The following is a 27,335-nucleotide window of genomic DNA, read 5'->3' as shown; positions in this document are numbered from 1 at the left end:
ACCGATCTTTTCACCATTCTCAGGTCTTTATTGCAGCAAAAAAATCTCTAGGATACAAGATGCATCCAACATTCAGACGTATTAAAAGTTGTTTGGGGCCAAAGGCCAAACAATAGGTTAGGCCAACTTTGCTCTTTTCTCACTAGGAACTCAAACATCCTGCACCACCTTTTACCCTCCCCCTTTCTGGTATTCCTGTTACACCCCAATTCTTTAGATGGTCTTTTTTTCTCCAGGCTTGCTAGGACTGGTGGGCTGTACAAGAATTAACCTTGTTACCTTTCAGTTTCTTGATGACTGCATTAACAGTGCTCAAGAAGCCTGCTTCTTCCCATAACTCTTCTTTTCGATCTATGGGGAAAAAGCTAATGTGATAAACCAACAAATTATCATAGTAAAGGATGGGGGACCTTACAGAACAAATTCTGGCTTTTCTGCAAGCTTCAGAGCCTCATGCATCCCTGCAGCTGAGAGTTTCCGGTTGATATTCCTATATCTGCATTGCAAGAGGTTGCGGTAAGTTGTCCTCAGGTCCCGATTAAAGAAGGCATATATAAAAGGGTTAATGAGAGAGTTTGCATAACCCAACCATAGAAATGTTCTCTCAACCCACAGTGGGATACAGCTGCACACTGTACCGCAGATGAAGGGCCTGGCGGTTGAGAGGAGGAAGAAGGGCAGCCAGCAGACAGTGAAAGCCCCAACAATAATCCCAAGCGTAGTGGCAGCTTTCTGTTCTCTTTTAAAGATGGAAATGTTTTTCTTGTCATGCTTTAGGAGTCGTGAAAAATTAGTACATTCTTCAGATTCCTTGTGCAGTTTTACAACTCCGTTCATAGAAATCCCTTCCGTTTCTTCTGGCCGGGGAAAACCAGCAAACTTATGTTTAGCAGCACTCCTCTTGGCAGCTTTGTAAATCTGATAGTACATGAAAAGCATCACTGACATTGGAATATAAAATGCAACTGCCGTGGAGTAAATGGTGTAGCCAAAGTCTTGACTGATCAAACAAACCTTTTCATCGTTTACATTTTGGGACCATCCAAAGAGCGGAGGTATAGTGATAGAGGCAGATAAGAGCCATACGCAGAGGATCATTTTGGCCATACACTTCCCGTTCTGCCTTACAGGGTACGTAAGAGGTCTCGTTATTCCCAGGTACCTAGAACGATAACTTAGAGTTACTACATAATGCAGTGGTTAACTGATAAAAGTTATTTCATGTACTTTGTCCTAAAATAAAATATCTTTGGCTAAGGTTTCTATTTTACATTTTTCAGTCCTCTCTTTGCATGAATTTCAAACTTGTAAATTCATGTGTGTCTCACTTCAAAATTTACAGTGCTGATAGTCTGGATAAAAGGTCTTTTATTCTAGAAGGTAATCTCACATTGGCCATAACGGACTACAATTTTAATGAATTTGTGCAATCTTTGCACAGATAATTAATTTTTTGGTCATTAATTAAATTCTGAAGCCTAAGTCTTATTTGGCTAATTTATGAAATCTTGGTGTATAGATGAATGTTCACTCCCCAAAGCATATCACTTCTTGTATTGAGTGTATGCTTCAGTTAAAACAAGCATGTGTTCATCTTCATTTTCATTCATTTTACATATTTATCAGTTACAAAGATCCCTGACACTAAACTGAGATGATGAGCTATCTTTCTTACCTTCAAGTTTCAGACAAGAACAGCAAAATGCAAACTTATCCCAAGCGTAGACTATTTCAATACTACAATAATTCATTTTATCAGCATTTAATTAGAAAGAAATTACATTTATTCAACATTCAAACTTTTATTGAACAAAATGACAATCTATCACAGTGATAGTTCAAGAAGATCTGGGAGAAAAAAACATAGTTTTACCAGAACCTAAGTTTAGGTTGGTAAATTGTAAACAGAAAATAAAAATGTTTATAATTTTACAAGTTTTCACAGAAAAAAAGGCTGTTGACTACTTCTCCATTTCCTAAGCCTTGACAGCTTAAACTATATATTTTTTTCTAATCAAAAAAATTATCACTACTGCCCTATATAGCTGGACAGCAATATTCTAAGCTTGTATTTATTCTTAACTACAGAAGATTTCTTTATTTACTTTCTAACTATGGGAAGTATCGCTTAGTTGGAATTGAATGCTTTTCTTTTTTACACCTAACATTTTTACTTTAAATTAGGTTTCTGCTCAACAGGAACTTACTTATGAGTTACCGCTACCTTCTCAAATGGTTCTTTTTTTCTTCCACTCAATAAAAAGAATTTTGAGAAAAATCAATATCATTCACTTTTTCTACTTGTGAAAGAAATGGTTTCACATCAGGTTTTAGAACAACATTTCAGTTCCAAGAGGCAAAGGTTTTGGAGGGTTACAAACAAGAAATATACTAACATAATTAAAAATGGGGTATTTTCAGAACATCTTTTCTTTCTCTGTTCAGCTAGCAAATCAACCATGAGTATTTGACTGGCTCTGCAGAACGCTGCATTGTTGATTTTACTGCAATGCAGTAAATTATGGCCAGAGCTGCTGCTTTAAACAAGAACTCAGGTATACTACAATTTTGGAAGTATAAAGAAGCACCGTTTCATGATCTGCTCTAATGAGTTACAACAATCCATCTCAAGAACATCATTGACTTTATATTACCAGAATAGCAAGTGTTACATAAAGGACAGAACAGGTTTATTGTCCCCTATTATTGACAGCATGTACAAGTACATTACAGCAGGCCAGTACTGTGCAAATGAAGCTGTGCCTGGTGGGGCTGTAAGAACAGTTATTAAAATTGGCTGGCAATAGAGCAGTGTGATACAAGGACCATGCTACTAAAAAAATATATCTTTCTTGTGCACCTCGCCATCAGCATTAAAATATAGTACCTGCCCCAGCTCCGGCAGCTGTGGGCACACTGTAGAGCTCATGGAGATTTCTGTTTTACAGCATTAGGGCTAAAACTGCCTTCTCAAGCTGCTGAGAGTTTTCTAAGGTGCTTCAAGATGTGTAAGAGCAAGGTTAATGCAATGAAGTTCCAGGGTTTATCTACCTTAGGAATACATTGTCCTGCTTTAAGCAATGTACCTGCAGTTAAGTGTAAGTTATCAGCTGCAGCCCTTCTGGGACAACAGTGGCACACCCTTAAAGTTTGTCTCAGAATAGCATGATTTAGCTACAAAACAGTTAAATATATCCTTTGTGCAGAAAGCTTACTTGTGACTTGTTATAAAAAAAAATCTTTAAAAAGTTGATCTACCTTCCTGAAGTATGTATTTTTCTAGCTATTATACAATTGGTCATTAAAAATAACACATGTATGGGGTAAGCTTTATTGTGTAGCTAAAAAAGTTAAACTGGATTTCTGTAAAAATCAGATCTGTGGGCTGCATGTTCTGAATGCCTACTGATGCAATCTCATGCATCAGAATACAACAAAAAGAATTCATGAAAGCAGAAGTATACTGAAAAGAATTAAAATTCATTAGTTTTGCCCTGGCAACTACTTTTTTAGAAGCTATCTGAGCTTCAAAAATGCTGTTTGAAATTAAAATATATTAATTAACATAAAAATACACCAGCATCCTTTCTGCCTTGTCCATTTTGCTAAATGTGTATGATAGGGGAAAAGAAGTGAGCAGGCATAAATAAAGGAATTTTATCTTTTTATCTCTGTAGATGAAATCCATTACCCTTGAAAACTTAGTTGCAACTTCAAAATAATGTAAATCACTACTGTTGTCTAATACACTAGAGAGTGTCTAAAATTTAATAGATTCATGAACTTCAAAAGCATTGTGTCAAATTCATTTCCAAAAATATGCTTTGTAATGCTTAATCTTTAATTACTACTTTCAAAAAAAAAAAAAAGACTAAAGGTAAATCAGCTGAACTTCAGATATCATTCAAAAATATGTAACACCTTGAGGCCTCACTACTGGGAAAGAACGAAGTCAAATTCCCTAAAAAGCCCATTTCATGTATCCCAGCTATTCCCACAAGAAAGAAGTGTCTCAGACTTGTCATTCTGAGATTTGTTCCTTTTATATGCCACACATGTTAATTTTGATCTTAGTAGGGAAGAAACTTTGCCTCAGTTCTCAGTTGTAAAAGAAGGGCAATGCTATTTCCTATTCTTTCTCCTCCGAGTTTCTGGGCTTCTGCCAGACGAGGCATCTATCCATATTACACGCAGCACAGTGAGGACTATATCTAGGTTACTCCTCAAAAGCACAGTGTTGCAGGCACATGGCCCTTATATCTTGTAAGCTGGTCATGATATTTCACGTTCAGTGTTGCCTGATGTTGTATGTAGAATATTGAAGTGCAGGATGCTACAGCAGACAACGGTCGGGCAGCTCTACAAGAAGCATGACACATGCTCTGGTCAGGGTCCTGCTGCCATTCTAAGAAGAAAGGCTGCTGGGTGAGTGGAGAAAAACGAGTAGGGAGAACCTGGCGCTAGTATCTAGTGGATACAACAACAATAAAGATGATGGAAACTATTTTTGTATTACATCACTGAAATCTGGAAACCAGCTTCTTGCTCAAAGAGCTCAAAATAAGAGCCAATAACATAGACCAAACAGAAGGGAAATGGTGAGGGACAGAGTACATTTATTTTTAAACAAACGTGTGCAAACACACAGGCACATCCCTATTCTGGGTTGGTTTCTTATGACTTCTTCAGTGTCTGCTCTTCCCTGCTGGAGGATCAGAAACTGCCTCGTGTGCCGCAGGCTGTTCAGGTGTGAGGCGCACACAGGGTGCCCAGCTCTAAGGAGGAAAAATTACCCCTTGCCACCCTCTTTCTGGAGTTCTACTTAAACGTAGACGATAGGTAAGGAGCTCCCTCCTTTGTGAGTTGCTATCGTCAGCTATTGTGAACGATCACCTTTTGCCACATTCACACACAAAACACCAACAATGGAAAAGTTAAATGAATAAGTCCCTTTTTTTTTCCCCATAATAAAAATCTGGCTCCCTGTGATCCAGTGTTCTTTTCCAGTAGCTCAAAATTGTTACAATTTAATGACAGGCAATTGTTATAGACAATTTAATGTAAAACCATTACAACTGCATATGACTGCTCCTGAGAGCAGTCAGTTGTGTTTCTTTTTCATTCTGGCTTTTTTGATATTGATGCATTATAATGATCACACAGAATAGTTTTTATTCTACAGGGCTAAAAGTCTCTTATGTCACTTGAACTGTATATCACACATGCATTTCTTATTGCAGTATGGTCAATATATTAACTGTTACAGCAAGCATTAAGATGTAACATATAGGGAAAGTATAATGGTATACGGCAGAGGGAACAGGCATCCACAGACCCTAGTGTCTGTTTCTGGCACATCATTTTATCCCTCTGTGACTCTTTGTATTCCCTCTTCCCATTTATGTCCGTGTTAGCTATGTGCTTGTTGTGATGGCTGCCATACATTACTGCTTGCACAGTGTGCAAACTGGTCTGCCACTGTGTCCCACTAGATATTACTATATTTAAAAATACAAAAGGTTCGATGCAGTTTCTTTTCTTGCAAATACATTTATTTCATTCTCCACTCTAGGAAATTGTGAAAAGTAGTTTGTTTTATCTGCAGTACTGTGGAGTAAGTTCTCATAGCTATCTACTTATCACCTACCAGAACTTTTCAGGAAGATCTTTCTCATTACCTTCATGTGAACAATTCCATTTGCAGCTGAATTGATTAGTAATTTTATAGATGTAGACGATGACACCGGTTTTTCTTCCAAGAAGAAAAAAAAAACAGCAGTGCCAGGAATAGTTGTTGAGTTTTGGGGGTTTTTTTTGTATGGCATGAACCTGATATTTTTCAGCAGTAGAAAAAATAATTTCCTTTTCTTTGTGTTTGTTCTTGAGAAAGCTAAATATAGCTGTAATATTTAAGCTGTAAAAATGGTGAATTGTTCATAGCTACATTGGAAACTGAGATGAGTCTAGTCCTCACACCTTTTGAAATATTCCAAAAGCAAACAGAGACTTAACAGCTACATCAGCTTCAACAATAGAAAGAGAACAGTAATAGGACAGTCCAATTTGGGATTACGTGTCCAAAACCTTTTTACATCTGTTATATGGCTAAAAGATACAGATAAAAGTAAAAGAACTTGCTTCTCACTGTGAGGAGAGTCCCAGAGTAATAGAAAACCTAACAGCTAAAAGCATTAAACTGTTTTGAAGCCTTCTGCCCACCCAGTAATAAATTGAACTCACCACGACATCGGGATCATTTATGCTACTTTTGAAGCACTTGTGTAATTCCTTTGTCTCTGGTCTCCGTGTACTTTATAGGCATATAGAATTCCATTTTAATTAGCCCATATTCATTTCTCAGAATTCACTGACCTGATCTAACAAATGACTATTCCAGAATCAGATTAGCATCTTTCACCGTCTGACTTTGCTTTTATACAGCAGATTGGATTACTATGGAATAGAACTAGAAACATTGTACTGGAAAAGTTTTAGATGTATATTATAGCTATTTCTACCAGAAATATCAATATATTGTTCTGTTATCACTTACCATTTCACTAGGAATTTCCCTTAACCTGAGAATTCTTTCAATTCTTCACATTTTTGCACTTTAAAAGAGTCATAAAACTGTTTTATTTCAAAGACACAGAAATGCTTACTTCTTTACTTTTGTGCTCTTTTTCTAATACAGCAGCTTTCCAGCTTCAATACATATTTCCTTGTATTAGTTTCTTTGCCAGCTCACAAGTATAGAATCCTGTCTAATGATTCGCCTGCAATAATAACTTATTTGGAAGAATGATACCAATCTACTGATCTTCCTTCAGAGGCTGTGATTCTCTCATGATCTTTCATAATTTTTCTGTTTAATTCAGTGCAACGTTAAGAGATGTTTCACAAGAATAGGAGCACAACGCCATTCCTAAAAGCTATCCAGCATTCAGAAATATTCTGCCTAGTATAGTGATCGATCTAGATTTTCATTTCTTATACTTTTATACATTAAACAGTATTAAACATTAAATGTCAATGGAAAAAGTTGAAACAATGATCAGATTTAGTATTTCTGGTATGGCTATGTCAAACCACCCAGCAGAAATTGTTCTCTTCTTCTCAAAGATACTGTTTATCCTAAGCAAAAGATGCTCTGTCCCACAGACCTGCTTTCAAAAAGAATAAGGTATACAAAAGGGAAATACTATTCCTATCACACGTTTAAGTTAACTGAGATGGAAGTAAAGGGACAGAAACTTAAAAAGACTGAAGTGTTGAGACATGAGCATTCCAGTGTACAACTATGACATCATAATACGAAAAGTAACCTTGTTAATTATTGTGTGATAGTATTGATACCTGCCTTTCTGCAATACAGGCTGGCCTCAATCACATCATGATAATCGCCAGTTTATTGTCTGGAAAGAGGAGGATACTTTAGAGGCAGTAAAACACTTCCCAGAAGTGAACAAAGTTCCTGGTTTCATTGCATATATGAAAGCTTTCAGAATATAAATTAGATCACTTTAAAACCTTAACATTAAATATTGTGCAATGTTAGAATGAGACAGCAGAACTAACAAAATCAAACCATTACTGAGTGGTGGAAAAAAAAAGACTTTGTTCAACTAGTTCTGTGCTCCATCTAGTTAAATGTTGCTTCTTTTCTATGTACTGAACTAGCTACAAAAAGTCTTAGCACAGTGGCCAGCTTCCACATCTTGATTGTATTTGCTAGAAATGGTTAAAGCTCTACTTCGTCCTTCTCAGTTGGTCTTGGATTCAGTAACATGAAAGATGTTAAATGCATGTTTTGGTATCTACTGTTTTAGATGTTGATGCTTCATGTTTCATACAATTTCAATATTACTCTTATTATTGAAACAGTGATCATTTAATTTTGACACTTGGAAGAATGAGAATGAAATATTAGTTTTGTCTTCAGAAAGGTTAACACCCTCCATTATTCCCCTTCTTACTCTCAGTTAGATGTATTTCCTTAAATTCTCTTTACAAAAGGAAGGCACTCCTTCCTACTGTTAGAGTAGGTACATATTGAATACAGTACTATACTTTTATTGTACATAGTAAATGTTCTGACTTGATGTTTCTTTTTCTCAAAAATCATTGCAGGGGTTTATTTCTGATGGAACTAAAGTAGCGTGGGCTTTCCTAGCGGTGGGGGAGGATTAAGTCAATCAAAATTAAATATCTGTTCATTCTAAAGGAACGTAATTTGCATAGTAGAAGATTATGTTCTCCTCTCTTAAATCTCTTTCAGTTTCTCTGTACTTTCATGGACTTTCTCCCTTCATATTGCATAACTTTACAGCTTCACATTTTTCTCATTTATTTTAGCTCTTTTTTCATTCTTTTGTTTCACTGATTCTATTTTTACTTCACTTTCTTGCCCTGCCTTATTTCTGTTTCTCTTTTAGCTCTGTATTTTTCTCTCTTCATTTTTGCCTACTGATCTAAGACATCAGTCCCAGAGTTGGGGAGATGTATTCCACTCTCATCTAAGAAATACATAATAACTGTATTGCCAGGAAGAGATGTGCAATGTCTTTCCATTCAACTTCTGTCATCTTAGCCGTAATTTCTGAAACCATATTCCTCTTTCTTTTCAGATCTCGGCAAATTTCTTTTATCTGTCCTTATCCTTTGCCTTTCATTTTCCCCCTGCATGACTGTCAAAGTACCTGTCACCAGTAACTGCCTTGCTTTTACCTTCCTGATAAAGCATTTCGGTAGCCTTTGGTATTCCACTGCAATACACTGTTTGGAAGAGAAGTTTCCAACATGCAGTTGCTGATGTTTATCTTGCAACACTGCCTGAATGTCAGATAATATGTATTTCCTAGCCAATATTTTGCAACTACCCAAATAAATATTTTATGTTATAGACTAAGCACTCTTATTAACTTACAAGTTAATTGTTATAACATTAATACATTAAAGTCTTACAAGAAAAGAGTACGGGTGTATTTTCTTTTTTTGTGTCTTCACTAATGATGTAGAGGTAGGAGAAATAAAAAGGGAAATGGATTTCAGTCCATTCCATCCTTCACCAGACTCCTAGAACCTAGATGCATTTGAAAACCGAAAAGGCTTTGGCAATGAAATATTTAGAATGAAGGTGCATGCTGTAATGGAAGACTTTCAATTGTTCAACTTTTTCAAAATGTCTGAACTTTTAACTTTGTAGGTTCTATCATCTCTGGTTTCCTGTATATAAGTGTGGTTTGTTTACAGAGTGCAATAGGGGTAATTATATACAGAGCTCAAAAGTGCTTCTCACCTCAATTCTTGATAGATAATCTGTAACATTTCAAAAGCTGTAAATCTGGGCAAGTCACACAAATGAAGAATCTATTTTTCTTTGTAGTGTTCAACCATGTGCAAGGTTGAAGGAAAATAAAAATAATTTCATGTTTTTCTAAAAGAAAATCTGTAACTGTGTCAGGGGACACACTACCTACTTCTGGCCTTTCACCCCCTCATAGATTTGTAAGCTCCTTTTATTTAATAATGTTCTAATTTTTCCCCAGTGATAATAAGCAAGAAATAGTGGAAGAAGTGAGAAGAGAGTCAAAAAGCTCTTCCTCAGTTTTCTTTCTTTTCAGAAGTAAAAAATTGTACTAATCAAAATATACAGTAAAGTACAATTCACAATACAAATTAGTAACATTTCAGGAATATTCCCCACAGAAGTGCTTCTCAGGCTTTTTAAGCAATGTCTCACTTCACTGAAAAATTCTTCATGGACTTCATCATAGCATACGCATGAACTACTTCACAAGTCCTGAAGGCCAGGCCCTCCTACATTGTTACAGCTTCATACCCTACCATGTAGTTTACGCTAGTTGTTAACTCATTTTATCACTCAAGGAGAAAAAAGAAAAGCAAGATATCTTCAAAAATGGCTGTTTGTTGCTATATTCAATAAGGTGATTTATATCAGAAAACACTATTTTGTTTAAAATTCACATTCAGTTTATTCTCTAAGTCCCTTTTTATTATTTCAAAATATTTTAGAATCATAGAAACAAATGCAGTGCTTTTGTATCATGTCAACTGTTGTACCTATCTGAGTATGTAATTACATGTAGACTGATGTCTGTCTTTCATGACTATTTTTTCATCTTTATGTGTATGATATGGTATCTCATTTTATTATTATTTATTATTCCATGATGCCTGGCCCCTTTTTGAGAGGGCAAACAAGTTATTTTAGCCCTTTGATACTATCCGAGTAGACTAGGCTGGGGAAAACTTTGTTCTAGAGAAGAATTAAAGAGAAAACACATTCTCATCTATTGCTGTCTGGTTGCGTTGTGACATTTGTTTCAGACTGGACATGCAGCAAAGAAGTTCAGGTTGGAAGAAAGCTAGGGAAAAAAATTTTATCTCATAGGCCTTTTGTATGGTAGAGGAAAACTGGTTAAATCTGAAAAGGTAAAATGAATCTGAGGATGACAAGTCAATGATTTGCCATGACTGGAAAGAGGTGGCTCTGGAAGTGAGCTTGAGAAGCAGCAGAGGAAACCTTGAGCATGAATGCATACAGTTCAAAAGCTGTCTGAGAGATGAGGGTTGACTTGAAATATTGCTTAATGATGTTACATGGGACTTAAGAAGGAAAAGACAAAGATGTACTGGGAATGACTTATGTTTGTCCTCCTTTTATCAGTCTAGAGAATCTGAAACAGCAAGTGAATGGATAGGAGGAAGAACAGGACCACTGGATGGTGGTAAGGCACTGGAGGAGAAATTACATAGCTCTATTCTTTTTTCATTATAATAAAGAAATTATGGAGGAATGCCTTAGCACTGGAGTCATCTTTATGATGGTTTAGTGCCTGAGGAGTTAATCTCATGTTTTGATCCTTACTCCCAAACGTTTCTACGTACTGCACAATAAACCTCTCTGTCCTTCTAGCAATTACACAGTCTGTCAGAAGATAGCCATTAAACATGATCTTTTGCTGAATGCCTTCAAGATTAGAGGATTTACAGCCTTACATGATCTGTTTGCTCATTGGCCTGAGCCACCTATATAATGGAATATAAGGTTCAAGTCCCCAGACTTAATTTGATCCTATGGGCTAAGCAGTATAGAAAAACATGAGTTGGGTGTCATCAGGATAACCCAAGCTGGCCAGCTGATAGGCAGAAGCACTCTATACAGTTGGTATTTGCTGATAGGAAAAGGTTTATTTGCTGCTTTGCCCTTGCTGTGGGGGAGAGCAACTTTAAGCGAAGATGTGGTTTCTTGAAGCTCCAGCTGAGATGAAATCCCTACTCTCTTATACAGGGGCAGTTCCTGAGCAAAGGAAAATGGAGGAATGGAAAATAATATATTTTGCAGATCAGGAACTGTAAAGGATACCAAATCCTCAGTTTCCTGAAAAGGTTTCCCCCATCTTAGCCCTCTCATGCCTCGCACCCAGGGGTATTATCAAAGCTAATGAAGATTTCAGGTTTTTGCCAGAGCCTGTGGTACCTCTAACATAGTATTTTCTTCCTCCTTACTGCCATCAGAAAGGGTTTTACTTCTCAAACTCACAACTTATTAACAGAGCTCAGATCTCTCACCCTCCTCTATCCTGACTGGTGTTGTCCTGTGGCAAAGACGAGCCCTGGTGATTCCAAGGCAGCGGCCAGAGGAGACATGCCAGGAGACAACCACCAGACATGTCTCAGTCTTGGAACCATCCTGTTCTGTGCATGCATTCGAGCAGGCTGTAATACAAATGGCCATGTGTTCTCTCTCAGTTCTGCACTCTGCCAGACACCAGCACAAACATCCCTTAGGTGAGCCACAAGGCAGGCTGACAGCCCACAGCATCTGAGCCTATTTCGGCCAACGTATCAGTCTACCATCTTCTCCTCCCACGTGTGCACAGTCACACACACGCACACACACCAGAGGACCCCTTTGTATCTGGCAGCAAGGTGGGTCCCAGGATGTATGTGCTACAAACCAGTTGAAATCAGAGGTCCTCCAGGAGGACCTCCAGTGACGGCAGAGAAGGGCCCACAGGCGCACCGGGCAGGTGCTGGTGTGGATGCAGCTGGGGCAGCCGGGGAGCTTCTCAGGATGAGCGGTGGGATGGGACACCAGGCCTTTCTCAGGAGGAGGCTGCCAAAACAGTACATGGATGTGCGGTTCAACAACACAGAAACACCTGCACCCAACTGAGCGCTCTGGCTGTTCCCCAGCACCGTGTCGGCATAGACCCAGGCCTCCTGCATCCCTTGCTTTTTGCAGGAGAATGCCTAAACACGCAGGGAGCTGCAGAGAGCTCTGCTCCGGGTGATCAGGGGACCTGAATATCGGGGTTTGCCCTGAGCGTTCCAGGCTGTCACTTCAGATGCAGCTTAAGCGGTCTGCCTAGAACCACAAAATAAGCCTATAGACCTTGATCGCTGCGTCATCACAAGCCAAGGTTGCTGCTTTAGCTGCATAACTGGGTTTTTTTGTTGTTGCTTGAGGTAAGCTAACAGATACCTTCAAATAAAATGTGTGGGGGCTTGATTTCAGAGCTATGAGAAACTGTCTTTTTTAAAAAAGAAAACCCTTGTCAGACTCCTGTAAAGTAGAAATGGCTAAGGTGATTTTCTCCAGCTTCGCTACACGAGTCACACCTGGATTGACACTAAACATCAGCTTAAAAGGAATTATTTTGAAAGTTATAATGCTGTTTCAAAATGAAAGCCTCCTACAACTTTAACTAGAAAATCATGACTAATGCCTTTAGTACAATTAAATGAAGCATTTCAGAAACTTCCACAGTATAAGCGATGAATGAAATGAAAAATCATAGCCCATTGAACTGATAAACCCACTGTATTAAAACAAAGAATCTTTGGGGAATAGCTATTTAAATGTGCTGATATTTATGTCTCCTCTCTTCCTTCCTTGAATACAAACACTTTAAACATAGTATCTCCAGACAAAGCACTTAAGGAACAACACCCTCTAGAATACTTCTTCCCTCCTCCCCCTTCTTTCTCTTCCTCTCTCTGAAAAGACAGGAAAAATACCGGAAGGACCTGCTCCAAATTCTCCTCTTTGCTTCCCCATCACAGTAATTTTGCAAGAGCCCTAATGAACACCTAATCTCAATACAGAACTAATCTACTTGAACATTTTTGGCTTTGTTCATAGCTATATTGGCCTGGAGGTAGATTTGAATTTGTCAAAAGTCACACAAATATTTTGCTATGTTCCGTTAGGTCAGGTATGTAAAAATTGTAAATGTTCATCTCAAGTTTAACTTCTTTGCCCAAGATTAGCACAAAAAATTCCACAGTATGTCAACAAACTTTGTCAGATACACAGGCAAATCTAAGTCTAAAACAGGTCTAACTAAAAGTCTTACTTCTAAAACTTCGTGATGTACAAAGCATTTATATAGAGTCTGGGTCTATAATATTACCTGTGGACCTTAGCCAAGGTCCTTATCAGCCAGGGGTACCTACTGTTCCTAGAAAGTGAGCACCATGGGTTTCAGTTTTACTCTTTTCCTGAAAAATATTTTTAAAATATTGTCATTATATCAGTGTAAAATACTATTTTCACTAAAGTAATCCTCTCACAAAGGAATTCTCAGTGCAAATAGGTCTGAAAGGAAGAAAAAAAACTCACTAAGAGAACAAAAGTGAGAAATGGCACATTTGGGATTGTAACCGAGGTACCAAAGCAGCCAAAGCATCCAAGTAACTCTATATCGTAAAAAAGTCCAAGATGAAAAAGGACACTGTATCTCCTCAAACACCCATATATTCCGGCTGACTAACTTAGATCAGTGATGCTTTACTTGGGAATAGCAGCAAACAAAGCAAAGAATTTTTGCAAGGCAGAGTCAATTAAACAACCCTAACCAAACTACTCAAAACATGAGGTAGAGAGTTTGTGATAAATTTCCAGAGTACGAGCAACTAAATACAACTCTGCTCAAAGCACTAGAAGAATAAGCTACCTCTGCTTAAAGTCACATACTGACAGGCATCTAGCAGCGCAGTATGAAAAATGAAGAGAGACATGCTGTGTTTCAGGAAAGCTTTAAAATTTGCCTTCATTCTGAATTTTATGAAGGAAAAATCCAAAGTTTCTCTTATCCTGAATTGACTGGTTGGAAACACAATGGTGCACTGAACCCTTCTGTTCCCATACAGGCAAATGAACTGAACCAGCTTGTTCTGAAATATCAAAAGAGGACATCACCAGAAAATAACTATCATTGTGTTACTTTAAAAAAATGATTATAGTAAAATAATCTCAATTTCATAAAATATTTTTATAACAGAACATTCTATTTTGATCTCCTGCAATACCAGCATTTTTTTAAAGATGCAGACTCTGGAGTTGCTTGTCCTCTACTGTAAAAGCATGTCTCACTTCCTAATATGAATAAGTTTTATCATAGGAAGAAATCATAACCTGTTTTGGAAGGAGAGGCAGTGGGTTGGAGAGAGCACAGCAGGAGGGGAAGGTATCAAGGAAGGCAGGCAGGAAGTTAGATCAAATTGTGTATCTGCAATTCAAGAACGTTTTAGAAAAGTGCTAGTCACAGTCCTTTCTAACAGAAACTTCTGGAAAAGGAACTTATCAGAAGATAATAAGGTGATTCCTTCCTTGTAACTTAGAGAAACAGCTATTTATTTGCCATTTCTTGATATTTTAGCAGTATATTGTCTGCTCGGTATGTGGTACAGAATGAGGTTATGTCTCATCATCTTTCATGTCAATGAATGTGAGGTCTACTGTAGCTACCACGTCTCTCAGCTGTATGTTATTTAATTCCTTAGCACTCGCTTTAACTAGCATATTTATTTACAGCATGCTTATACACCAGATCCCAAGTTTTCCCGTCACGTGTCATCCTCCTGCCTGCTGTCATTTTCCTCAGAAAATGTCTCATTCAGTGATATTTTTGAATTTAATTTCAATAAATAAATTGGTCAGATCAAGCTCTCCTCTATAAACTCGAATTCTTAGGAATTTAACATTACTGTACAAGTATTTCTTCCCCTTGCAATCACTCAGAATCCTTAAATACACAGACCTGGTACCCTTTAACTGAAGGAGAAGGTAGGAGGGGAGAAACATCTAGTGATGAAACAGCAAAACATGAATTACGGTTGGTAAAACTGTACGTTCATCCCTTCACAATCACAGTTTTTAATAGTTCATTTATCATAACATTTATTCATTTTTACCATGAGATTTGGGAACGAAGAAAGTAATGGCCACACGGACACTACTTCTTTCTAGCTAACCAGTCCGCCACTCTAATGAACTTTGAACCTGCTGGGTCTTACTGAGACCTGCCAGGCTGTGGTTCCACATCACTGGCTTTTTCCAGCTTGCTGCTTCAGTAAAAACTTATCCAGATCCAAAAGTTCATACTCCTCATTTCAGATGTCACCAGGTCTACTCTTGCAAAGGCGACTTCAAGTAAGCTTAGAGATCTCTAGACAGGAAACCTGAAAAAAGGAGATTAGCCAGGATAATGCATCCTCTTTGTCTTGTTGAACAAGGGCCTGCCCACAACAAGCTTCCTCACTACAGTATATCCTTTTCCTTCAGCAACATCTTTCATAATTCTTCTGCTTTTTGAAGTCATGCAAAATCTGCAACACTAAATGTATTTAAAATATAGAAAAAATTTCAGCACAACACAGACTTCTACCATCACCTTCACAGGCATGAAATCATAGTACATTCAATCCACAGAGTAAACCTTTTGCTTATCTCCTATCAAGAAAGGAGATTCTGGCCCTCCTCCCCTGGGATTTCTGTATAGAATGACAAAATTTGAGGCCAGATTCAACAACTGGTTATCCACAAATGACCATTTGTCCCGTTCAGCAGGGGTGGGGGGTGTCACAATTCTTTTAAAATGCTTTCTCATGTTCCCCAGATTTTAGAGTTATACCTTTATGCTAAAACAGAAATAGATACAGCTGATGACACACCATCTCCTCCTCCTCCAAAGTCATTAGAGATGGTGGGATTTGCAGATTATCAAGGATCCCAGACCTCTGTTCTCTGTTCATTTTAGAGATTCTACATCACACACAAAAGCAGTGAAGCAAGCAGGATCAGCAGAAACAAGCCCTTCTTCTTGTCTCTCAGTGAGTTTGTCTTTCCTTTGCTTTTCTCAGTAGCAAGTTAGCAACTCAAGTATTTCTGAGACGTGGTGGCATCAACCTTGTGTCTAAGACTAAAATACCTAAGGTTTATTGCTGTGCCTATGGCTTCCAATAATATCAGCTCTCATTGCCAGGCTAACAACTTCAAACATGCATTTGAATTTAGGAGCAGAACTTTGGCATCAGTGTGGGATGAATCAGCACAACTAGCCTATGGACATCTCAGGGAGCTCACTGCAAACTGCAGGTGTTTGGGATATTTGAGAAGATGCTCCCTTCATTTCAACACTTAGGCAGCAGTGCAGCAGCTTTGTGCTAAGTAACAGACTTTGGAAATATTAAGCTCCTTTTTGTGTTGTTTAATTCACAAGCAAACAGTCCACTAAGCTATTTTAATTTCAGTTATTTTTGAAAAAAAATGAAGCTTGTGTTCTGCTAATGACCAAACTCATTTGGCAAAAATAGCTTTTTAATATGGGACAATAGACTCTTGAGAGACTACAGTCATTATTGTTGCTAAAACTGCTTGTGCTAAGAAGTGGATCTCCAAATGATGACTCTTAAGGTAAAAGGAAACTGCAGTATGTAGCAATGCAAAAATTAAGCCTTTAGAGCCAAAGCTGTATTATTTTTAGCATCAAAACATCTTATTAGACTATTGAAGAAAAGCTTTGCATCTTGTCAGCAGCTGTTTCTGGTCATGGGTATAAATATTTCCAATTTGTGGCCAAACAACACACTCTGACTTTGTTCAGGGATTTAGTATTTGAACTATTTGTTAAATGTCGACTTCTACAATAAATAAACAATATTTAACAACCCACATGGAGAACTGTTTACAGAAAATTATTCTGGCAAATGGTACTGTGTATCTGAAATATTTCATTATAATCACAACATATTTTCATGGTTTGTATTTTTGAGGACAGTTATGTTGCAAATTCTGCAATAAGTTCAGATAATAGCATATACTTCTGTCATCTGCACTCATGCCTTCCACTTCCACCTTCTAATTTTTATGGCTATTGCCAATTCCTAAATACTTGTTATTAGCGTAACTCTTCTAGGCCACTATTCTTTACTTTGATTCACAAATCCCTACACTTTCTAGTACGGAAACAGTCCTCTAACTAGTAGAAACATGCTACTAACAACAGTTACCTTTTGCATCCCTCTCTGGGGATCTGCAAACCATAGGTGGAAATACACCGTCCCTAGTCTCTCACATGAAAAGCAAACCATTTATAAATAATGTACTTAAAGAAAGCTCTGATCTGTGCCTTGCAGCAGCAATAGGCTGTATCTCTGATTGCAGGTACTTGTGTAGCTGATGAGAAATGATGATTCCAATGCCAGCAAGGTTACTGATCAGTGTTCTTCAGTGGGAGTGAAGGTGGCACAGCTGCGTGCCAAGTTATTGGGATGTGTCTGCTTGTCAATCTTCAATAGCAAGCTCTCCCTAAAAGACTGGAGAATTTTCAACTAAAAAAGTCAAAGTCTATTTAAATGAAAAACGGAAATTTGATCTGTATACGTGCCAATAACTCATATAATAACTCATCACATGGTGAGTTAGAAGTAAAAAGGTGTGTACAGATTTCCCTGGCAAAAACAATGCCCTTGCAGGCAAGCCTTTGCTTCCAGTTTTGGTTTTACAAAACTCAGTGAGTGTCTGGGATACAACAAACTCTGCCCAGTCTCCCTTGGTCCTTGAGCAGTTTTTCCACAGCTGTTAACACATCCAAGCTGCTGCTTGCTCCTCAACCTGCAACATGTATGTTGCAGGACAAACAAGTCCCAATGTGAGAAAAGCGTTGCCTTTCATATGGCTTTACCTTCACTTCCCACAGTCTCCTTTTAGGAACATTAAAAAATGTAAACAAAAATGGACAACCAACTTTCCTTGTGGTTATATTTTTAAGTTACATTTCCACAAGCTAAAAAACTTAGTTTCAAGTTTTTGACAGTACAAAAAACCCACCCATTTCCTTGATAATAGCTCAGGAAAAAACTTTGCTGCCAGCTTTTTCATCAAGATACAATGTACCTCTAAGAATAGATTTCACCCTGGTTTCTCCTTACTTCAAAAAAGAGGTATTTTTGTAATGTCCCTCCTTGGGTTTGTGTTTTAGGTGTTTTTTTTTTTTTTTTAACAATCATGACCATTTTGCAGTGAAATAGCTGTCCATGATGTTATTAACCCCTTCAGAGGTCTCTTGTGCTAGCTCAGAATTTGATAGCAGAGGCCAAGATGAAGACAGAAAGAATATACTCAATACTGACTTGATTTCCCTGCACATCTCAGTTCTGCATGTTATTAGAACAGCTGACATTACTAGAAATTTCATTCTTGTCTGTACATTATCCAAAACCCTTGTTTACTGTTAGAGCTGAATCATTACTTCATTTGCATACATGCTAATATGTACAGAACCACCCATACATATCAGATAATCTAGCTGTTCTATACAAAGCCTCCTGAGTAAACAGCAAGGTACAAGAAGAAAATCAAAGCTGCTGCACTCTTTAATTCTGTTATGTTAGTTCAAACAGAATAGAAACAAATTTTCCCTATGACGTATTTAATTACTGGAGTCTTTTGGAAAGGAAAACTTAACCTTTTTAGTAAAGTTTGCTCAGAAAATTTCATCTGTTTTTTCTATCTTCAGTATACATAGGAACAGCTATACTATGAATCAGCTGTTTAGAAACAGTTGGCTACCCAGTACAAAATGAAAAACTAAAACTTGTAAGCTTTCCAGCTGAAAGAAATTATCCTCACCTTACAAACAGTAGCGACCATTAGGACAAAACTGCAGTGAGCATCGCTTTATGATGCTCGTGCTTTGTACTCTCAGATATCAGAACTTGCAATTTTGCTCCTCGGACTTTCTTGTATGACAACTGCACCTTGGCAGCCTCAACTGTTTCTCAAGCTCTACAACGGCCAGCTCTTACTTCAGATTTCCTAGTCCACAGAGGAAGGACCAGATCTTTGTGTTATATACTGAGAGGAAAAAAAAAAAGAGGTGTTTGTAGCTGAAAGACAGCACCATATGTACAATATCAACTGCAGATGAAATAGGATGTTCTATTTCAAAAGTTGCCATAAATGTTTCTGATAAAATGTTTCAAATTCAACAATATTAAAAATAATAATTGATTTCTTTAAAAGAAATATTATCTTTATATAATTTACAGAGAATTTTGTAAATAAGTTTCAGATAAAATTATTCCAGAAAAGTTAAAGAACATTCCTTGATTAATTTCTGTTCCTCTAGAAGGTGTGAGAGCATGCTACCAGTGATAGAGTAATCTTGCTTCAAACACGGTATAATGACTACAAATGCTTTCATATTTCATTCTACGATACTCATGCAGTTCAAGAAAAACACTCCAGAAAAATACAGTTTGATACCAGTGTACACAGATTACACTACACTATCATGCTAGTATGATATGTATTTGCAGCTTTGTCATTTATATTAGGAGATATTTCTGAAAGCTCCCTTCAAAGCCTTAGAGGAGTGTTTCTAGAATTGTATTTTTCCTGTGAATCTTGAAGCAAATCTAACCTCACTTATGGAAACAATTTTTGTGACCTTGACAGGAAAAAAAAAAAAACTACTTTTAAAATTTCTCCAGAATGCCCTGCTTGGTAAAAATGTGAATTAGTGTTCCTCTGAAAACTCATCCAATGTTAAACCCTGGTAGGAGCAAACAGAAGACATGTTTCAAACGTGGGAGCAAAACGCAACAAGCCAATTTCAAGAAAAGGCATTCACATAAATGTGGTGTAATTGTAAATCTCCCGGTACTGACTGAACTACAATTCCCCATTCATGCATACCTTGGAATATTACTAATTGGAGTCACCTTTTCACTGCCACCTCAAGATTATCTTGCATCTCCACACTTCACAACTCCCTTTCAGTAACACTGCTTAAATGCATCCAGGATATAAGAGCAGCAGAATAATCAATCTAAGGATTTTTTTTCTAGAACATCTTCTAGCCTCCCAAACTTTGTCAGCCTCTCCTGTGCAGCCACAAGACACACCTACCAAACTTCAGATCTTATGCCTGTCCCCACTGCAGAAGGGCAAAACTTCCACTTATTTTGGTGGTAAAAGATCCTCCTTTACTTCTGAATTGTTAAGTCTTCACAAAATAGTCCATCTGTTTGATAGAATATCTTTTATTTGCTACCTCCTATCTTATTTATTGTGCATCTGGCAGTCTAGTCATGAAGCATAATGTCTCTGCAAAGACATAACAAAACAATTCCTATGGCCGAGAACAGGTTACAGTGTAAATAACTGCATCTCTTGCAAGCTGCCTAAACGACAAGCGAAAAGATACCTGAGGATGCCACAGAAAGTGTGATCATCTTAGTACAGCAAAATACCTCAGCTTCATTTACTCTTTTGGAGCTGGATCTTAGTGAGAGATAACACATTGCACTGTCTTATGCGACTTAATGCATCTAACTTTCAATGCAACTTCTTCATCTCAGGATTTGGAAGCAAAAATTTATTTTGTACCTCTTGTCAATGTAAATAATAAAATAGAGGTTGCAGAAGTGTTCAGCAAGAAATTATCTGAAAAAAAAACCAACAACTTGAGGAACATTCTTTAAGTGGACTAAGTTAGAAAAAATACATGCTAAGGAATAAAAAGAAATCTGTGTTTTTCCACTTTAGAGTATCAATGCCATCTGTATCTTTCATAAGCTAGACAAGTTATTTACAGACTCAGAAAGAGTTTAGTTGTTTATCAGGCTGAAAAACAGAAAGAATGACCCTTGTGATGGCGGTGGTGGTGGTTAGGAATTAGCTCCCATATTGATCCCAAAACTTTCTTCTGCAATATAGACCTTAACTCCAGTAACTCCATCACACTTTTCCTATAGTTCCTTTTAGGTTTTTCCTGACTCCTCAGTTATTTCTGTGTAAATATATACACTGAAGAAAACCTCCTGGGGAGCACTGCTGGCGAGTGCCTGTATTTATTCTAGATCCAAATTATATACAGGAATTTTTCATATCTATTTCTACATATATATTCTACATGTATTTTCTGAAGGAACTGAGCAGGGCTGGCAGAACAGACCACAACCTTTTCCACTCCTGGCCTGAGGGCAGAAGAGTTTCAGACCGAATGGGAAGCCACGCAGGGCTCTTAGGGGCCGTTAGGCTTAGGAAATCGCTGACAGGGTTTTCAAGTCACATTATCAATTTTGTATGTAGGCAGAATGTAGACACCTGGATTCTATTGAAGGTGCTTAAGTCTCTACTTAGTAGAGAGTACTTAAGTACTCTCTTAGTACCAAGTTCTTCCCGTGAGGTATTTTGAGGCCTCCTCAGTTCCCAGGCATGCACCAAGGACACTGAAAATGGGTGAGCTTTTAGGGACTGATATATTCTAATGTGAAACATAAGTACTCATACTTGGAGTATGGCAAAAGATACCAAACAGGGAGGGAGAGAGAACTGATCCTTGTGTATAAAAATCTCAGGATCAACAAAAAGGCCCACTTTGACATCGTTTGAATACAAATTCTAAATTCTCATCAATTTAATGTAAGTCTGGAATACTCATGAGTTGTTAGCTAAGATACAGACTGGAAAAGTTTGCCAAAAAGTGTTTCATTACTTGTGTGGGTGTGGGGAAAGTGTTATAATTCATCAACTGTATCTAAGTAGTTATGTTACTTTATAATTTTCTAAGTCAAAGAGCTATTTTTGAATTGAATTAAAAATCGCTACTTATGCATTTATCCAGTGGATAGTCTCCAAAATAGGATTTCTGTAGCTATCCTGGGTCAGAAGAACATGATGAATCAGCATGCAAACACCACCAGTTTAAATTCAATTAATTCCCTTTACATGTTCATTCACCCACCAAGATGTGGTTTGTATCCGTTCCTCATAACTCCCTCCTAATGTTCACTCACTCTTAAATGTAAAAGAATCTACATGTGGTATAATGTATTTAATTCAGAACCAGAAAAGTGGAGCCTTAAGAGAAACAAAAAAAAACCCAAACACACTAATAAGAAACTCTTAAAGGAGACTACTATTCACTGAGACACAATTATCCTGCCAAAGTCTCTTTAACTCCTACCTTTCTCCAGAGCTACACCTCATTCCATTGATGGTGAGTATTGTGAAGACAATATTGATTGTCCAGGTAACAGGCTCTTGTGCTTGTTTAATCCTTATGAAATTTGAAAAGGGAGAAATACTCTTGTCTCCATGTCACATCTCTTTTAGTTCTGACAGACCTGCCTGTAAGCAGATAGCCTTCTTCCATAGTGGGGGCTTAAATAAGATAGAGACACCTCAGAAGTAACATGCTTATCTGAGGTTCCCCTGATAAGGATCTGTGGAGGTTTTCATGCTGTGAAATAAAAGGAAAGATATGATCTGAATAGAAGCACAGTAGTCCAAATTTTGGTATTGTCATGGACGCTATCTCATGATCTCCATAAATTTAGTTCTTTGTGGAAAATAAAATGACCTTTTCAGTCTCACTTCTTTCTTGTGCACCCTGTACAAAGTTAGAGATCTCCATAATAGCATATTAACATGTACTTTGCATTCTTAATGTTCATACAACTTAGAGTAGAAGCAACTTTAAAAGTTTGGGCAGTGCTTGATGTGTCTGACTAGGAAAAAAAGACAGGTTTTGTTTCAACAGAATGAAACCAGCCCATTTGTAGACTCTGTGCTAATCTGCATCTTTCAGAGCTTTCCAACCGATAAATTCAGCTGAAAAACGCATCCGCCACTGAGGGCTGTGCAGCAAAATATCTCTGTGTGCATTAGGCCTGCCAGCTGCTGGCATTTCAGGGCTCTCAGTGGCATGAGCTGAGTAGCACATATTTGTGCAAAGGAAACAAATCAAAGCGCCTTTTCAATTTACTCATTTCATCCTGTTTGGAAGGGCCTCAAAGCCTCTTTTTTACCAGCTATATTTGTTTGTGTAATAAAAGATACTACCTCTCCTTACAAACATTACCTACAGTTTGTAACAAACTCCTCTTTTTTTTATTTTTAAAGATTAATTCAATAGCAACACTATTTCAGCTATTTACCTTCAACTGATTCTCGTAGATGCTTGAGGAAGAATGTAGTGGTTTAACAACGAAAATTTTAAAATATCCAGCTCATTTGCTGTCTCCGCACTGCCTGCGACAGCCTCATCTTTCCCTTCAGGAGAGACTTTGCTGGGTCACAACAAAGGCTTCCTAAAGTGTCCTAAAAAAGCCAGGCGGCAGTGCAATTCATTTCTTCGAAAATGTTTGGTTTTGCCCTATCTTAACCCTTCTCCCCATGCAAATGTTTCCTGAATGACCCCAGGACCACTTAATCGTGCTACAAGGTCTCTGTATCTAAACGGCACCAAGGATAGCGGTCAAGCTGGAGGACGGTGGACTCATTCACTCTGCCCTTGCTTCTAGACCTCCTGGTTCATCTCCTGTTCATATTTTTTTCGCTAAGATAATCAGGGCTGTATCACCAGAGGTCTCCTCCTCCTAGGTAATACAAAACATTCAAGTGTTTCTATCAAACCCATGGAAAAATGGTCCTTGTGAAAACGGTCTGACCCTCTAATGCACTATATACATCGTGATTTGCAGGCTTCTGTACCATATACAATACTTTATCCAGAGGTACTCATTTTTTTCAGAGATAAATCTCCCTCACTGATCATTCAAGACTTTCCTAATTACATAAGTGTAAGAAAAACTGCTGTTAAGATACCACCATTAAAATCAAAGTTACACTGGCAAGATTTCATCGTTCACATTTAATCTTCATCATTTTTCCCTGGTTTGCATATTTTGTATATATTCAATATTCAAAGACTAGTTAACATCCTGAGCTAATCTTTGGCCTGACTGAGCAGCGTTACAATAGTGTAAGACTGTTTATTTTTAAACAGGATTACAAATCATAGAGATTTTTTTAATTCTTTATTGCCAAGTGGTAAAGACATTTTGGTAATAAATTACTGGCTCCTCTCCTTTTATTTATGATATCACCTATCTTAACTATATAATGAATTTGGGTGACAGAGGCTAAAGCATCATGATTCATAGAATTTTGATTTCAAGTAGGCAGTAGACAACAGTATAATGAATTATGAAGAGATCACGTTCAATAAAAATTCAGTGATTGAAGTAGGAATGCAAAGACAAGAGAATAATTCCAGTTTAAAGCAGCAGTTATTAAGTAAAACCAGTCATTCACAATAGGTTATATTCTGTTCTAAGTACATAGCTATCTCCCTTGATAGTATTTTGAGGGGAAAGGGGAGTAGAGGGAGAATGGAAAGAAGAGACACAATCATCACTGTGACCAGTTCAGTCAAAGCCCCTGTTCGGCATACAGCAGTGACCTCAAATATTAAGCTAAGAAATTAAAAAGAGTAAAACTAAATTATTCCAGTGCTACAGTGTGAATCAGTCATACATCCTTACTTGGGTAAGAAAGCTTAATTATGTTAACCTGTCTTCAAACGGTTATTAGAAATGAAGGTAGAGAGCTCAGAGATGGACATGAAGAATAATCAAAGAATGGAAATACTTTATGTGGAGAGAGTGGAAAAATGAAATCACCTATCTTAAAAATAGGTAGGATAGAAAAACAGAGAATAATGGGAAGGTAGATAAGCCTATTCATATTTTCTTACAATATTTGAATTAAGTTAGACAACAGAAAATTTCACAGCAACAACAACAAAAACCCCCCACTTTGATACTCACTCAAAGTCTGTATGTGGATTTCATTGCTACAAGATGCTTTGCAGTATTCAGACAACTGCTAGTCATTACAGATGTCACAAAATAAAGAACACTGGAGCAGGGCTGCTTATACAGAAATTAAAGTTTTGAAATTAATATAAGCCATGATGCTGCATGGCATGAAACAGCTTCCAGTTACTGTGGAAAACTTTTCTTTGCAGAAGCCTAATGCAGAGCTCTTTTCCTAAACTTTCTGAAGTAGAACAGTTAGACATCAGACTTGATAAACTACTTCTACAGTCTAGTTAGGAAGTTCTTCAATTTCTGCTAACTGTGCTGAGTGGTAATGAAAACAGTCTCCCTCCAGATGCTAAAATTCTTTGTATGGGAATTAGGCTGTGCAAGAGGGAAGTTACAGGCTGAAGCTTACTTTACAATGGGACCTGCATGGAATAAAGCAATCTGTTAGCCTTCCTCTGCAGAGGAGAGTTTGGATACAGGCAAATGTGAGATCTTAGGTATGGCCTTAATATCAAAAATGAATGCTAAGATCCTCTTCTGCAGTCTGTATACACCTCCTTATTGCTCCAGTGCCTGTATCTTTTGGAAGAAGCTAAATCTCAATGAGCATAGCTCAGTTTTTAAGAGGGCAGAATAAATTTTTTACAAAGCAAATACTTGAAAGCAATTTGTCCTTCAAACAAAACGTTATTTGTCAAAAATGGTTCTGTTAGTTGAAATGGAGCTCTTCTGGGATTGTCCTAGAATAATAATAAACCCCTATTAAACTATAATTCTTGTGCCTTCTCTGATCTGGTAGAACTCCACTGATCTCAGTGAGGTTACACTGTCCCCAGCTTCGGAAGAACCAGCTGAAATCTCTCTGCGGTATAAAGCAGTTTAAAGACATAACTTGCAAATTTTAATGCGGTTGCAAATGCCCCGTTATTTGTACAGATACCCAGTAAACGTGTACAGTACAGCTCCAGCTGTGTTCTGACACTTTGACTCTGTAAGGCTAGCAGGAAGTTACCCAGAGGGATAACGAGGCACCTGGGCTGGGACAGCGGGAGGCAGCACGCCCTGCTCCGGCGGGCTCCTTCGAACAGGAGAGGCTGCAAGGTTTGCTCTGGCCTCCCTCCGTGCTTTTAGCATGTCTACAGCTCATTTCCAAAGGACTCGGAGGAGGCAGAAGAGACCCTGGTGCAACAGCGCACGGCAGGTCCCCAGCGCCGGCGGGCGCCCGCGGGCGGCGCGGTGCCGGTCCCCCCCGGTGCGCGGGGAGCGGCGGGAGGGCAGGGGGCGCCGCGGGTCGCCGGGTGTCTCACCTGTCGATACTTATTACGCAGAGAGTCATGATGGAGGCCGTGCAGCACATGACATCCATGGCGATGAAGACGTTGCAGAAGAGACGCCCGAAGATCCACTCGCCGCCGATGAGGTCGGTCACGCTGACGAAGGGCATGACGGCCAGGGCCACCGAGAGGTCGGCCAGGGCCAGCGAGACGATGAGATAGTTGGAGGGCTGCCGCAGCTTCTTCACGAAGCAGACGGAGATGACTACCAGGCAGTTGCCGGCGATGGTCAGCAGGGTGATGAGGGAGAGGACGGCCCCGATGACAACTTTCTCCACGTTGCCGTAGCTGAGGATCTGCTCCCCGCACTGGGACTCGTTGGCGGGGAGGGGGCTCGCCGTGGGCAGCGCCGACGCGGGGGGAGACGGGCCGAGCTTCGCCAGGCTGCGCGGCGGCCAGGAGCCGGCGATCATCCTACCGCCGCTCAGCGCCCGCGGGTCCTCCAGGACCAAGGGCCGGAGGTTACCGTAAAGGTGGCTGCCGTTGAGGGCGAGGACCATGTTGGCCTGAGCTGCCCATGAAGCCCCTCCACCCGCTCGCCGGCTCTCCCCGCTGCCCGGAGTGCTCGGCTGGTGCTCGGGCTCCTCCTCGAGCACCCGGCGCCGCCCGCCCCCTCGCAGCCGGCGGAGCGGCCGCCCGGGGGCCCAGCCTTCAACTTCCCCCCGAGCAGCCGGGCTCGCCCACGGCCTTCCCCGGGCGGCCGGAGGGCGGGCACGGCGCCATCGCCCCCAGCCCGCGGGGAGAGGGGCGGGCGGGCGGGGGTGGCGGCCGCTCCCCGCCCACCCGCGCCCACCGCCCGCTCCCACCCGCGGCTCCTTTCCTCCGACGGCGGCGGAGGACGACGAAGGGGGGGGACGGGGCAGCCGCTCCGCCCCCTGCTCCCTCCTCCCCCTCCGAGCGGCAGGTGCGGGGAGCGCCCCTTCACCACAGCCCGTCTGCGCGGCGGCCTCGGGCGCCGGTCTCTCCTCCGGCTTCTCCTCGGCGGCTGCCCCAAGTGGAGGGCGCTTTCGGAACCCCCCTATATATATACAGAGAGATACATGTATAGGTCGCACCCGAAAGCTGCAC

The 27,335-nt window shown here is 39.3% G+C and overlaps 1 protein-coding gene across 1 annotated transcript; it reads right to left on the bottom strand.

Annotated features, from left to right (window-relative positions):
• Positions 1–411: 411 nt before the first annotated feature.
• Positions 412–26,767, bottom strand: HTR7 (5-hydroxytryptamine receptor 7). The gene is made up of 2 exons (XM_086616756.1): positions 26,241–26,767; positions 412–1,162 (listed from the first exon to the last, which is right to left on the bottom strand). The coding sequence occupies exons 1-2, from the start codon at positions 26,765–26,767 to the stop codon at positions 412–414; spliced, it is 1,278 nt and encodes a 425-aa protein (XP_086472882.1).
• Positions 26,768–27,335: the final 568 nt, after the last annotated feature.

Source organism: Tauraco erythrolophus, chromosome 9 (genome assembly GCF_009769465.1).
Source record: "Tauraco erythrolophus isolate bTauEry1 chromosome 9, bTauEry1.pri, whole genome shotgun sequence".
Taxonomy (NCBI): Eukaryota; Metazoa; Chordata; class Aves; order Musophagiformes; family Musophagidae; genus Tauraco; species Tauraco erythrolophus.
This window is presented reverse-complemented; position numbering and strand designations above follow the sequence as displayed.

Coding starts and splice junctions, on each gene's coding strand:
- HTR7 (XM_086616756.1), bottom strand. CDS start 26,767: ATGGTCCTCGCCCTCAACGGCAGCCACCTTTACGGTAACCTCCGGCCC. Junction 1,163..26,240: donor TGCGTAATAAGTATCGACAG/GTGAGACACCCG, acceptor TTATCGTTCTAG/GTACCTGGGAATAACGAGAC.